General features: G+C 36.6%; 1 protein-coding gene across 4 annotated transcripts in view; it reads left to right on the forward strand.

Moving 5' to 3' along the window:
* Positions 1-15,320, forward strand: part of MAP4K3 (mitogen-activated protein kinase kinase kinase kinase 3) — a 185,445-nt gene extending 170,125 nt beyond the window's left edge. For 3 of the 4 annotated variants that reach the window (XM_034659618.1, XM_034659619.1, XM_034659620.1), the window contains 6 exons: positions 3,346-3,517; positions 6,697-6,765; positions 6,850-6,942; positions 10,164-10,234; positions 12,880-12,935; positions 13,581-15,320. In XM_034659618.1, the coding sequence (XP_034515509.1) occupies positions 3,346-3,517; positions 6,697-6,765; positions 6,850-6,942; positions 10,164-10,234; positions 12,880-12,935; positions 13,581-13,668 (549 nt within the window). In that variant the 3' untranslated portion in view covers positions 13,669-15,320. Of the gene's footprint in view, positions 1-3,345; positions 3,518-6,696; positions 6,766-6,849; positions 6,943-10,138; positions 10,235-12,879; positions 12,936-13,580 lie in introns of all 4 variants that reach the window. The other variant, XR_004625031.1, reaches the window with a different exon arrangement.
* The last annotated feature ends 493 nt before the right edge of the window (positions 15,321-15,813 follow it).

Here is a 15,813-nt window from a genome sequence, read left to right on the forward strand (position 1 = left end):
TTGGGGTCAGAATATAATTGGGGTGGATTCTTCCTAAGATTATAATACAACATTAGAATATGTAAAGTATTGGCTTCCTGCTGTTTGAATTTCTCTAAGTGACTAAGGAATCTATTTTTCATTTCCTATCACTGTTTATTAACATCAGCATTAAGTAGGGCTAAAGAAACGGAAAAACAGCTTCAAGAGTTTTGAACCCATTGAGGTGCTATTGCCACAAATCACTGAAACAAAAGTTATTTAAACCAAAAGCTGAAGGGGAAAAATAAATAACCTTATAAACTGTCTAAGGCAGAACTTCTGAATTCAGCCCATTTATGGCAAAAACTGTTTTGTTCTTGGCGCCTCTTTGTTCTTGCCCACTTGACAAAGCATGCCTTCTCCTAGATGGAGTGGTAGCGTGTACACGGTTTGATTTTTTTGCAGTCCTTCCCTTCCCTGTCTTCTCTCTGCCTTTACCCCTTTAGTCTGTTTTAGATACGTCCTCTCTATTCCTTTCATTCCTAGACTCTATGAGGATGAAAAATAGTTTCATTATGTCAGTGTTCATAGATACAGTTTGATTAAACCTTAGGATGAATGATTTTTCTATGTTACACCACTTATTCCTAACATAACAAAAGACGCTTTTCTCTATTAAAGGAATTTTAGGTATGAAGAACACGCAGGAGAGAATATATACCAAATTTGAAGACGTGGGAAGCGTAAAAATTACTCATCCACGTCTTCTCTTTTCCACGACTTCTCTAGTGCCAGGGAGCCTGGCCTGCCTAATTAATGAGGCCTGTTGCCACTGTTCTAAGATACTACACTTAGAATACAATCTCCCTCAATGGGGCGCCTGGGTGGCTCAGTTGTTAAGCGCCTGCCTTGGGCTCAGGGCGTGATCCCGGCGTTCTGGGATTGAGCCCCACATCAGGCTCCTCCGCTGGGAGCCTGCTTCTTCCTCTCCCACTCCCCCTGCTTGTGTTCCCTCTCTCGCTGGCTGTCTGTCTGTCAGATAAATAAATAAAATCTAAAAAAAACCAAAAAGAATACAATCTCCCTCGAGACTTCGCACCTTCCCACTTTCTTTAAATTCCCTTAACTCTCTGTAGGCTCTTACCCTGAATCTTAACCCAACTCTCCTTCCCCTGTCTACTTCAAGATATTGTGGGTATTTTGTTTCTGTATTTGACATTATTTGGATTACTCTTTATGATGTTTCTATTCTACAGTCTTATAAGATGTATTCAAAAACATTTTTATCTTTTCTGTAGTCTTCCTTCCTCTTAATGACATTCTGACAGTTTTTCCTTCATTAGACTACATTTTTGTCATAAGTAAAAGTTAGAAATTAAAGACCTTCTCAGCAAACAATTATGTACTTACTATAAACCAGGAACAGTGCTTTTTAACCAGAGAGACAAAAGTGAGTAAGATAAAGTCACTGGCCTCAAAGACCATCACCAGTAGCAGCTGGATTTAGAGCTCTTGGATGGGAGTCCTCTTCTGTTAATGACTTAACACACATTATTAGAAGCTAAATAGAATTATTCAGAATATGTTGGTTTTCTTATTTGCTGATAAAAAAATTGAACAGTAGCATTGTTTTCGCTTTACTGCTTTTATCACATTTCAGAGAGGATTATTTCGAATGTTTTGCCTTATTAAAAATCTGACCGGTTTTAGGCAAAGCCTATTCCCCAGGTAATGGGAGAGCTTCTAGAGAGGAGATAGGAGAGTGTTGATGAGGAGTGTCTGGCAGTCCCAGGGAAGGAAGGGATATGGATGGGGACAACAGGTGCACAGACAGCTTCACCTTCTAACCACAAGGACCACATTGTATTTTCTAACACCTAAAGAATAGCAGTTACAGTAGCCCTGTTTCACCTCTTTCTTTTCTCCAGACTTTATTTTCTTTAGAATTTACGAGTTGCCAGATTAAAAAATAAATTCAGTAGCTTTGTTAAATACTAGTAATGCTAACCTTTTGGGAAATAAAATGCAAATACAGCCCATTTATATGAGCAACAAAAATATAAATATATTAACAGTGGAGTTGTTAAAGCATATATAAGACCAATATTTTGGGTGGGGGGAACCTTTTATTGTGAAGAATATCGCTAGCACCTCAGAACTCCCCGTGGTACCCCCTGTCAAGTCAGCTCCCTTCCTTTCCATTTTTACTGTATAAATATGCACCCCTAAACATTAGAATTAATTTTACCTGGTTTTTAACAGTATGTAAGTGGAATCATAAAGTGTGTATTCATTCGTGTCTGGCTTTTGTGCAGCATCGTGTTTGTGTCGTTGGATGTAGTTACAGTTCGTTCATTTTCAGTGCTGTGTAATTTCCCACTGTGTGAATATGCCACTATTTTATCTATGCACTGTTGATGGGCATTTGGGTTACTTCCAGGTTTTTGTTATTTGAACAGTACTGCTGTGAACATTTTTGCATATGCCTCCTCTGCACATGCATGCTCGTATTCTCTAGAACATATAATCAGAGTATGACTGTGTGTCTTCAACGGGAACAGATAGTGTAGTTAACCAGTGTGGCTCTGCCGTACAGGTCAGGCCCCCATCACTTTGTGAGCATTCGTCTGCTGCTCTCCTAGTAACACTTGTTATTGTCAGTCATTGCATTTTAGTCATTCAGGTGGCTTATATGGATAGTCTCTCATAGTTCCATTTCCTGATGACTGATGATGTTAATGTTCTCCATCTATTTTTCTAACTTAAGAAATACGAATTTATTTAGTCTCTTTGTAGCAATATAAAAATAATTTTGAAGTTATGTAAAATTAAAATTGGTTGCATCATAACTGTGAGTTCATGAGTAGTCACTTGAGCTATAAGGCTAAATTTCTCTTACTTGTGTTTTTTTTCTGTCCATTTACAAGAGGAATGTTTCTTGCTAATGAGCATTTTAGTGCTCTTATCCGTGTGTGCTCAGCTGGATAAGAAGACAGGGAGTATAACTGAAGCGCATCAAATTGGGCGGCAGGGGACTCTGCCACAAAGGGCTGGGGGACCCTGGGCTAGTCACCAAATTTCTGGGTCTCTGTTTTCACCTCTGAAAAGAGAGGGTTGAAAAGATGACTTACAAGTTATCTTCCAGCCCTAATGTCCTAAAATTAGGTGATTTTTAACTTAAAAAATTTTATGGTGCTAAACCTAAAATCAAATACTATAATTTGCATTTTTCTGCATATCCAAAGTTTCTGTGACAAGAGCAATCTTTTTAGTAGAGAGTTATTGTCTATATTTTCATAAAGCTAAAAATTCTTAATAATGTTCTCATGAAATTATGTGGCTTTTGTTTTCCTTCATTTAATATATTTTTGTTTCTCTCTCTAGCACATAGATTTTCCTATACCATGTCCACTTAGAGTGTTTGAGATGCTGGTAGTTCCGGAACAGGAGTACCCTTTAGTCTGTGTTGGTGTCAGTAGAGGGAGAGACTTCAACCAAGTGGTTCGATTTGAAACAGTCAATCCAAATTCTACCTCTTCATGGTTTACAGAATCAGGTTTGTGATTTTTATTGAATTATTAAGGCCAATACATTTGATTTTATAAATAATAAATTTACCATATCTCTCATTAGGCAAAAACAGTGCATAAAAAGCCAATCTAGAATAACTTACTAAACTGGGAAAAAGAGAAGATGGCTTGCTTTAAAATAGCTAATTTGTTTGAGGCATTTAAAACATCATGCATTCCCAAACCTGAGTATACATCGGAATCACCCAGAGGCTTGCTGACCCCCACCACCAGTTCTCCTTTCAGTAGATCTAGAGTGGGGCCTGTGGATTGTCATTTCTGTGTGTTCCCATGTGGCGCTGATGATGTAGATACAGCAACCACACTCTGACAACTACACATACACACATACCTCAGGCCTAGAAAAGTTTATTTAAATAAAAGGAAAAGCTGCATTAAGTATAGTTTATCTTCCATGATATTCCTATAATTGATACACAGGTACTATGCAATAACTTCAATAAATGTTTAATGATTTGTAATTAGGATATAAATTATAATTAAACAGCTCCTTCTGAAATATTAGAGGGTCTTGAAAATAATTCTTTTATATAAGGTTTTTCCTTAAATTTTGATCTCTGTTGTCCAGTTGCATAGCAGATCTTTCCTTCATAGCTAGTATCTTAGGAAATATTTCCAATTAATGAGCTTTTTACAGAAATTTGATTATAGTTTGAAACCTTCGATTTTGTTGTTGCAGTCAGTACACATTAATAAAACTTGTGTTTCGTGGTAAGTAAATCTGATTGAACTTTTACACTTGAAAAAGGTTGACCTGAACAATCTTTTTTTCTTATTTATAAGCACTGTGTTTATGATGGAGCTCTTTTTGCTGTTTTTCCCTTAAAAAATAACATTGTACAGTGTTTTGCTGTAAAATAGACAGTGGCCATTTTAGAAGGCACTTTTTATTTATTGAGAGAGCGGGGAGTGGGGGCATAGAGGGTAGACGGACAGGGATAGAGAGAGAAAATCTTAACTGGGCTCCACGTGCAGTGCAGTGCAGAGCCCAGCACAGGGCTCGATCTCGTGACCCTGAGATCGTGGCCTGAGCCAAAATCAAGAGTCACACTTAACTGACTGAACCACCCAGGCGACCCTAAAAGGCAATTTTTAAAGGTCTTGCAGAGGCCCTTTGTCAGAGTCTTTGGGTTCTTAGGGAAATATTAAGAAGCCTGCCAATGAATACTGATTAGTCAGGAGTTTGTTGGAAGCCTGAGTGTTCACAAAAGGAAAGAAATTCAGAGTTGAGGTTTTTTTGGCAGTGAAAAAAAATCACAAACACATTCACAAAAACCTAGAGACAATTACATGACTTACTGAAGCCCAGGAGACTTGAAACAGCTTTCCTTTAAGGATACATTGTTGAAGAAAAACATGGTTTGCCCCTAGCAACGAATGTGGCTTCTCTGGCTCCCTCCAACTGTCTGTACTGCATTCTCCCTTAGACACTCATCTTTTCTTTCAGACAGCAGGTGCACTCCTGCTTTCCTGATCTCTTCCTCCCTGTTTAATAGGAACGCATTGTTGGGTGACTGGTACTTTATTGTTAGTGAATTTCAGCTAATGCCTTATTTCTCCCAAGCATTTTAATTTTAAATCCTTTTCTCCTGGGGCGCCTGGGTGGCACAGTGGTTAAGCGTCTGCCTTCGGCTCAGGGCGTGATCCCAGCGTTCTGGGATCGAGCCCCACATCAGGCTCCTCTGCTGTGAGCCTGCTTCTTCCTCTCCCAACCCCTGCTTGTGTTCCCTCTCTCGCTGGCTGTCTCTATCTCTATCGAATAAATAAATAAAATCTTTAAAAAAAAAAAAATCCTTTTCTCATAATTGTTAAATGAAGGGCCTAGTCTCTTCACAAAAGAATTTTGTACAGCTGTGGGTACCTTCCTTTGGAATTTTTGACTTCATTCTCTTACTGTAAGGAAATCCGTTTATTAGAGGTTAAATATGATAAGTATCATTCATCTCTGGTTTTGAGATTATAAGATAAAAATTGAGTGAGAGAGAAAGCAGAGTTAGACTTTAGAATCATGAAATTCTGAGCCAGTGGCTTCCTAAACTCTGTCGCTGTTTAGAATCTACTTTCAGAAGCTTTTAAAACTCCTGATACCTCAAGTCATATAGACTCCCAATTAAATAAGAAAATCTAGAGGTGGCAGCTAGGCATCAATATTTTTTAAAGATCTCTAGATGATTCCAGTGTTTGGTAACTAATTGATAGAAGCAGTTGGTAAAACCTTATTTTCCTAACTTTCTCTCTAGTAACGCTAGACTGGCTTCCTGAACTGAAGCAGATTGTATAGATAGGTTCAGTTTGTTAATTTTCACCCATGTGTATAAGAGCTGCAAAGATCTGATTTGCAGGAGGCTTGTTCCATGTTCTTTCAACCCTGGTTGGTTACAGAAGTACCAGGTCTAAGATACGTTTGAAGGTCTGAAATATGGCAGTCCTTGGATGGCCTAGGACTAAATACTGTGGGAAGTAGAAAATGGTAGACTATAGATCATCAGACTCACTCTACAGGACATATAAGGCCCGAAAAAAGTGCTGTAGCTCAGCAATTTTAGTTTTGATGTTCATACAAAGTTTGGGATATTCTGCTGTTCACTTTATGGCAAATCATCATTTAAACATTGTCAGCTTGTAAGAATTTTGATAAGTCATTATAATAAAAATAATGCCTCTTTGCATTTTGGTAATACTTGATAGTTCTCAAAATACTTCAGTATTTCTTTTAATTCATTTGTGCTTAAAGTAATTTGTTTGACTCTCTGATTCATTCACTCAATAAATATTTATTGTGTGTGGTGCCAAGCATTACCATATAATGGTGTACAAAGCATAGTCCCTGGCCTTCTGAGTTTAAAAGCAGAAATCATTCCTAACCGTAATATAGAAGATGAGACTCCTGATTTCACATATGACTAGAAATGATGACATCACCAGTAGTAAGGACAATAGTCAGCCCTCCACCGAGCACTCACTTCGTTTAGTAGCACTGCATGAGAGTTTAGACCCAAGCAGCCTGGCCCAGCCACTACATATGTATAACCAAAAATTTAAATCCATTTCAAATTCAGTGATGTTCAGAATTCTTGTATTTACATCTCTTTGATTTCGCTATTACTTTTTTTATGTAAGTTTATTGAGTTTGTTTGTGTTACAGATAGCCCACAGACAAGCGTTACTCATGTAACCCAACTGGAGAGAGATACCATTCTTGTATGCTTGGACTGTAAGTTTTTATTTATAAACATCTTCCTTTAACACATTTTATTTTATCTTCGTTTCTGAGTGACTTTTCCCCCACCTTCTTTAGGTTGTATAAAAATAGTAAATCTCCAAGGAAGATTAAAATCTAGCAGAAAATTATCATCTGAACTCACCTTTGATTTCCGGATTGAATCAATAGGTAAGTGAAAGTTTTGTATTTCTTGTTTGATTGCAGTAGTAAGTGCTTAAAATAAGTTACCTGATAATTATCTGAAATTACAGAGGGATATTACTAAGGACACATTTTTTAAAATACAGGCTATGATGAATATGAGGTCAGTATCATCTTCACTTTTATACATTCTCTGAAATAGTTTAATAACTGATATAATCTATAAATAATGTTATCCTCCTTAGAGAATTTGACATTTCAAAAGAAACAATTAAATATTATTTTTCATAACACAGTTATGAATTCCCATTTCCTCCAAACTCCTGTAGAGTTTCTCTATAAGTACTTTAAAATTTAGGACTTAGGATATTCTGTTGTGTTTTTGTTATTGTATTTGCTGATCAGAGCATTTTAAGCATCTCCATAAGATTGTGGAATCTCCTTGTCATTGTCACATTTTGTTTGACTAGAGTGTTTTCTGAAAAAGGATTTCTTACAGAACCAGTACTCTAAAATGATCAGATTCTAGAAAAATTACGTAAAAATGATCATATATGAGATGGTGCTAGGAAAATGAATGAGAGCTAATTCAGTATTTAACTAGACACAATTTTTTTGGTTTTCGTTATGAGTGAAAGATATTTGCACATATATATATGTTGGTTGAGGGCAGGGCCAAGGGCAGATAGTTCATTTGTCTTATTCCTGGTTCTATTTTTACTCTCTCCTCCGACTAGAATGCCTCTCTGCCAGCAAGCAAATGCTGATGATAGTAATGAGGGAAATCTCTTCAAGATGTTAAAATGGAATCCATGCTTAAAAACACATAGCCAGGGCCAAAGTAAGATAAAGAACAGAAACTCAAAAAGCCAACAGATGTGCTGGGCTCCTGGTGATAAAGAAGACTAAAAGGATCCCACAGGAGATGGGAGCCAGAACCATGCTCCTTGCTTGAGGGGCCTAGTAACCAAGACTCTTCTCACCTAGGCCTGATGGCTTTATAGGAAATTTTTATCCGCCTTTAAAAAAAAGAGATCATGGGGCGCCTGGGTGGCACGGCGGTTAAGCGTCTGCCTTCGGCTCAGGGCGTGATCCCGGCGTTACGGGATCGAGTCCCACATCAGGCTCCTCCGCTATGAGCCTGCTTCTTCCTCTCCCACTCCCCCGCTTGTGTTCCCTCTCTCACTGGCTGTCTCTGTCTCTGTCGCATAAATAAATAAAATCTTTAAAAAAAAAAAAAAAAAGAGATCATCCCTCTCCTATACAAACTATTTCAGATTATTGACAAAGAAGGAGTGCTGAACAAATCAGTATTTAACACTGATACTAAAATCAAGCAAGATTAGTACAGAAAACAAAATCATCCAGTCTCATGAAAATAGATTTTGAAAAAATCTAAACAAAGTACTAGCAAATAGAATTCCACGTCATCAAATAAGACTTTATTTCAGAAAAATAAGGACGGTTCATTCAGCATCAGAAAATTTGTTTATGTAATAAAGCACATTAAATTTTTAAAGCAAAAGGTCACATAATTTTTCAGTAAATACACAAAAAGAATCGAAGTCATTCATTATTTAAGGGAAAAAAAACCCAGCTTCTTAACAAATTAGGAACAGAAGGAAATGTTCTTCATCTAGCAAAGCCTGTTAAAAAATATTCATATTTCAGTGATCAAACTCTCCCATTAAAGGCAAGAACAAGATAAGAGTACCTGCCATCATCACATTTCAACATTGTCTTTCTAGATAAGAAAAGGAAACTGTGAGGATTAGAAAGAAAAAAGTAAAAGATCCTTTTTTTGCTGATGGTATGAGTATCTATATAGAATGTACAGCTGTAAATAAACTACTGAACCACTAGGAGAATTCAGAGTTTGCTGGATGTGACTAAAACAAATGAATAGCTTTTCAGTGTGCCAGTAATTAGGAAATTTTTGATAGGAAAAAAGATCTCATTGACAATGGCAGTAAAGTATGTGGAAATAAATGTAATCAAAACATTTAAGACCATTATCTAGGGAATTCCAAATTATTGTTTAAAAACAGAAGATTTGAAAACAAATCAAGAACTATACCATGTCCATGGATAGAAAGACTGAATATGAGAAAGGTGTCAGTTCTTTGTAAGTTAAACCACACATTGGGTGCATTTACAATAAAAATCCTGATAAGATGTTTTGTGCCACTTGGTAAGCTGATCTGAAAATTTGTATGGAAGAACCAAAAGCCAAGAATAGTAAAATTTTGATGAATACTTGGCCTACTCAGTATTGAAACTTTGACAAAGCCATAATGATTAAGACAGTGTGGGATCAACACAGGGATAAATAAACAGAACAGTGGCACCACAAGAGAAGTTCAGAAATGGGCCTACCTGTTAAGTGGAAACTTACAGCATATGTCTGTGGGCAATGGTGGACGTTCAGCAGATGATGCTGGTACTGCTGGTTATCTGCAGGAAACAAAATTAGATGTTTTCCTCACTGAAAACACATAAAAATACGTATGTAAATATATAAATATTAAAAGCAAAACTAATATTTTTAGAAAGTACATATGCCTGTGTCCCAGTAATTCTGTATCTAGAATTAGACAATTTTGCACATGTATTCAAGAAGAGGCACAGAATGTTTTAGTTATAGATGGTAATAACAAAAAACTAGAAACAATTTAAATGTTCATCAGATCACATGTATGAAAGTTGGAAACATTCAATATAAAGTTTGATATTGTGTAGTAATAGTAAAAACAAACATGAGAATGACAAGCACCAAATTGGTAATAGTGGTTATGTCAGGGAGGAAGGAAGGGCTAGAATGGGATTGCAGGGGGTTGTATATGGATGTCAGCTAATGTATTTGGTTTTATTTAAAACAAAAAGGCAAATATGGCAAAATGTTAGGATTTGATAGTTAAATGGTAGATACATGTTTCTGTGTTATTCTCATATTTTTCTATCTGTTTGAAATACCTTATTTTCAAATATTGTCATTTTATCAAAACAAAAATTTCAGTAAACAAAACAATATTTTCGAAGAATTTTCTTTTTTCTTGCCAAAAAGATGAATAAATTCTAACTGGTATATGTATATTTCTAATTTCAAAAGTAAAGATGCCATGTAAATATGGAATAGCTGACATTAGTTACTAAATGAAGTATTGCTATGCAAGATAGAGGGACAAAATGATGCTTATCGGTTGAACTTTTGTACTATTAACAGTAACTGAGCTGTTCTTGCCTGCTAGTTTGCCTGCAAGACAGTGTGCTAGCTTTCTGGAAACACGGAATGCAAGGTAGAAGTTTTAGATCTAATGAGGTAAGTAATCTTTTAAAAATTGTGTCCATTAAATAGTCATGAAACTATCAAATTCTATTTGAACAATTTTCTTTAACTTTGGAAAATTCTTAAATGATACAAGGAATACTTAATATGCTCATTTTATTAATATTTACTATATTTAGCCTGGTAATTACCCTGATGCACTTGATATTTGTAAGATTCTTTGCTACCCCCCCTTTTTTTTAATAGATGCTTTGGTAGAGACATGCCAATTGTATGTTCTGGTTTGATTGTTTTAAGATTTTATTTTTTTATATATATATATATATATGTATTTTATATATTATATAAATTTTAGAGAGAAAGAGCATAAGCAGGGGAGGGGCAAAGGTAGAGAGAGAATCCCAAGCAGACTCTGAGGTGAGCACAGAACCCAACACATGACCCTGAGATCATGACCTGAGCTGAAATCAAGAATCGGGCGCTTGACCGAGAGAGCCACCCAGGCGCCCCGCCCTCATTTCTTCCTACCTTAATTTAACTCTAGGAACAATTTAACTCCCAAGTCCTAGGACATACTCAGTTCTGCTCCTCATTTCCACCAGAAAGTGCTGGGGTTACAGATGTTAGCAAGATGTTGCCCCCAAGGATATCCAGGCCAGTAAAATCATCAGAAACTCTCCCAGTACCCCAGACCAGTCTTCAGTAGTATAAGTTTCTCTTGAGCATAGGAAGGAAAGGAGAACCTTAGGTGCTTCAAGCAAGAAAGTAGCTCATTTGTGTCCTAAACTGTCATTCTAAGCTCAGAATATTTCTTCTAACCAAGTGGACATTATAGCAGAGGGACCCGTGAGCATGAGTTCCAGAGTTGAAACACCAGGTTCAGTTCTCCGCCCTGCTGTTTTGTAACCGTGGTCGTAGCATATCACTTAACTTCTCTTTGCCTATACTTTTCATTTGTGAATTGAGGATAACAAAATAGTACTTACGTCATTGGGTTATTAAGATTAAATGAAAGGAAGCACGTAGTGTGCTTGGCATAATGCCTGGCTTATAGTAAGTATTCAAGAAAAGTTATAGGGGCACCTGAGTGGCTCAGCCAGTAGAGCATGCATGCGACTTTTGACCACGGGGTTGTAAATTCGAGCCCCAGTTGGGTTGTAGAGACTACTTAAAAATAAAACCTTTAAAGAAAAAGAAAAGAAACTTCATAGCTAATATGTTTCTAGTAGTTATTCCCACAAGAGGGCTTCTCAGGAAGATGTTTTTAAAATCACCTGGGGGAATTGAACAGGGAGATAAAAACAGTCAACAACTAATAAACACTGGGCAGAGAAAGAAAGACGCCATAAGCAGGATACCAGAGAGCAGTTTAAGAAAAAGAAAAAGATTGTGCAAAAAATCACCTGAGGGTCTTTTTCAAACTGTGCCGGCAGCCCTTACTGAATACTGTTCCTCTAAAAATGTTATGTCCTTCTAGTGGGCAAACCCCAAAACACAGTGAAGATCAGTCATGGTGAGCCACTATCACTGTAGAGAGCATGTTGTATCCTTCAGGTGTGCTGGGTTCCGAAAGAGGTTGAGAATCGCCGGTGTTTCCAGAATAACTAATTGTAGAGGTACTAATGGAATACATTTAGTTTGGAAATCAGATTGTTTTTTCAGCCTATAAAATTTTGGGGAGAAGTTACTGTCATAACAATTTGGAATGTTTTGCATTCAGTAAGCAACAAATAGTGGCATAGTGGGTTTTTCTTTCTCCCGTAGACTTCTCTTTAACTCCCCAACTGGTAATGGGTCTCACTGAGGACTTCCTAAAGAATATATAACATCAGAATATACTATTTCGGGAGACTGGGGGAGATGCAAGAGAGAAAAATCAGGGGCGCCTGGGTGGCACAGCGGTTGGGCGTCTGCCTTCGGCTCAGGGCGTGATCCCGGCGTTATGGGATCGAGGCCCCACATCAGGCTCTTCCGCTATGAGCCTGCTTCTTCCTCTCCCACTCCCCTTTTGTGTTCCCTCTCTCGCTGGCTGTCTCTATCTCTGTTGAATAAATAAATAAAATCTTTAAAAAAAAAAAAAAGAAAAATCATCTGTTGAGCGCTGCCTTAGCTCGGCTTTATACCCACCACAGCTTGTAAGACCACACAGTATTGCTGCCGGGTAGAGATTTTCTCTCCTGTTTTACAGAAGACAACCCATTTTCAGCAAATTACTGCCTTGCCCAGTGTCATAGCTAGTGAGGAGGAGAACTGGGATTCAAATTCCAGTCTTGAGTTTCTTCCGTCATACCACAGTGCAGCCTTTGAAGTAAAAGGACCAGATCTAGGTGGCTTGCTACTGCACTGGCCTTGCTGTTAGCATTAACGTAACTGACAGGGGTTTCCGATAAATAAATGGACTGCGTGCTTGCTTTTAAATTTTTCCCTTTAGGTCTGTAATTTAATAAGTAAATAGTTTTCTTATGCTCCTATTTTATGGTTAATTCAAAATTAGGCACTTTTTTCCTAAACTAACTGATGTATCTATGTGCTGACTTAAACTAACACTCATGCAGGGTATAGGGATCTGTTTTCATCTTAGGAATTATATTTCTGTTCTATGGAGTTATAAATTGAATGCCCATATAAAATTTTGTGCCTTTAATTCCAGAAATTAAGTTTGTATTTTAATTGAACAGGTAACACAAGAAATTTCAGATAACACAAGGATTTTCAGACTGCTTGGATCTGACAGGTATGGAAAGGGGTTGTATTAAATATGGAGTACTAAATGCGTTTTATAAATCCAGCAAGAAACTGATTTCTTTTTTCAAGGGAATTGAAATTTCTACAGTAATATATTCAACATTGTATTTTTCACACTAAAGAATTCACAAGTCAGGAAGTTATAAAGCCTTTGAGAATGTGCCTGATCTTCCAAGTAACAGGAATATATAGATCTGTCAGTACTCATTTTGCATTAAACGTGCTGTCTAAAGTATGATTTACAGCACCAGAAAGAGGAAATACCATATGCTAACAAAGAAAACTTTTTGGTTTTAGTGCCAAATAGAATTTTGGGGTTCTATTCTGATATACTTTCTGATTCTTGAATGACAGGTTGTTTTATACTGTGTGAGAATTAAGTTCCCCCAGATTATTCCAAATACAGGTTTTCCCCACCTCTGACTCTTACAACACTGGCTTAGAGGTGGGAGGTGGTGGGCAGCAAAAGTACTTCCTGGAGCTGGAATTGGTTCTTTAATCATAGTGATTTGCAAATCATTTTCTGCCCACAAATCAAACAGCATTTATAGAGGCATAAAATGAAGAAGCCATGGAAAATGTTTCTGCTAACAGTAGCTTTCAAGAATAACTTCTGTTTGTTTATCACCTTTAGGGTCGTGGTTTTGGAAAGTAGGCCTACTGATAACCCCACGGCAAATAGCAACTTATACATCCTGGCGGGCCATGAGAACAGTTACTGAGGAAGACTGTACTTCGACAGTTAGCGTTGGAACGAGCATTACTGCTGCACCGTGGACGAAAGCTTGAAGCTGTACAGAGGCTGCAGTGACCTGGCTTCAGTCCCTTGTAATTTATTGTGGCATGAGACGAGATGGGGAGAATTTTTGTTTTCAGTGGTATGGATATATTTAGCATATTGAACCACACAAGTGCTTAATTCATTGTTATGTAATCTTTGTACATACAGGCAGTATTTTTCTGTGAAACTTCATATTGCTGAAGACATACACTACGAATTTATGTAGATAATGTACTTTTATGAGATGTACAAGTACGTGTCTTATCTGTACAGATGTAAATGTTAATGAAAATGCAATTGGGGTTAATATTTTAAGAATTCTTAGTACATTCTTGGGTGTGTCTATATTACAAAATGGGATGCTGGCAATGAAACCGTACATTTAACACTATTGTATTTTTATTATATGTAATTTAGTAATATGAATATAGATCTTGTAACTTTCCAAATTGTAATGGAGGCTATAATCATTTTATAATCTTGTTTTTAATTTTAATGCAAGTACACTGGTGTTTATATTTGCACAAAGTATTGATATGTGATGTATTAAGTCACAAAAGTAAGCTGTGACATTGTCAATGTGCATTTGGCTCCACAACATCTTTTTTAAATGTATTTGGATTGTTTTCTATCTGAAACAAACCAATTAACCACCTGTTGTAGTAACTGGTCTTTTTATATTTAATCAGAATCCTGTAAGATTGTTTATCTGTGCTTAAAAACATACCTTTGAAAAAATTTTGAATCCCAGAATAGCGGTACCATGGTGTAACACTACAGTTGTCTGAATTACAGTATGCACAAAAAATAAGTTAGCATTATTAGAGAGTCCACACTAAACATTTCATAGAATCACACTGAAGACCTATAACGTTCCATACAGTGGAGTGGTTCAAATTTCTAGTGAAATTTTTACTTTGGTTGGCCTTATTTTATGATCATTTTCATATTTCTTTTGACTTAGAGTATTAACACATGGTCAAAATAATTTAGTTACTACCTCATATAAACAATATAATGGTTACTACACATCACAGGAACTTAGTTTTCGTTTAAAGTCACTTTCAATTGCTTTTTTCCAATGGCATATGTATATACCAAGTTTTAGCAAAATGCACACTTTGGCTCTTTTTTGGTATATGTTCTTTATATTTTAATGTGGGTATATACACTAGGAACAAACTAAATTGTGATTTATGGTCTTCATTTATTTTAATTGATAATGCTTTTAAATATATTCCTGATTGTACATAGTGTAAAATAAACATGTTTTTTAACATGCGGTTGTATAGTAGCTTGTCATCTGGCTTAATCTATATAGAGTAAGACTAAAATATATTAAGGAGAAAAACAGTTTTTTAATTATTCTGCATTGAATCCAATATACCCATTCTGGTCCCTCAGATCGTATTTTTATTTGACTGTCATCTCAGTTTCCTAAAGGGGTATCTTTTATAAAATCTTCAGCTTTCTGATCAGGAAAATCAATGAAACATTCATAGTCTTATGTATGAGCAGGTGTCAGCAAACATACCTCAGCCGAATCCTGCTCGCTACTTGTTTTTGTAAATAAAGTTTTATTGGAACACCACACCACATACTCATTTATGTGTTGTCTATGGTTGTGTTTGTGCTACAGTGACAGAGGTGGATGGTTGCAAGAAAGCTTTATGGCTTACAAGCCTTAAATAGTTACCATCTGACCCTTTACAGAAAAAGTTTGCCGACTCCTGGGTTATGGAAAAGAAGGGGAGAGTTGGGGAATGCAGTTCTAGAGACTGAAGAAGGGGACAATTAGGTGGGAAGAACTGGATGGTGGATCATGAGGCACCATTTCTACCTTTGCTAGTCCCACTACCTTTCTGTGACTTGAGGTAAGTTGTTGACTCTAGAAGTTTCCTTATCTAAAAACATGACTTCTAAATCACATAGGTGTTAATAGTCTTGGCAGTTGTGTATATGTATCTCTTTTCCCAAATATATACGTTGTCACTGATCTTAGCATTAATGACTGAATAATGACTGTTTTAAAAACACATCTCTGCCAGTATAACATTTGGTCAACTTGTTGAAAAACAGACTCATG

The sequence above is a fragment of the Ailuropoda melanoleuca genome, chromosome 4 (genome assembly GCF_002007445.2).
Source record: "Ailuropoda melanoleuca isolate Jingjing chromosome 4, ASM200744v2, whole genome shotgun sequence".
NCBI classification, from domain to species: domain Eukaryota; kingdom Metazoa; phylum Chordata; class Mammalia; order Carnivora; family Ursidae; genus Ailuropoda; species Ailuropoda melanoleuca.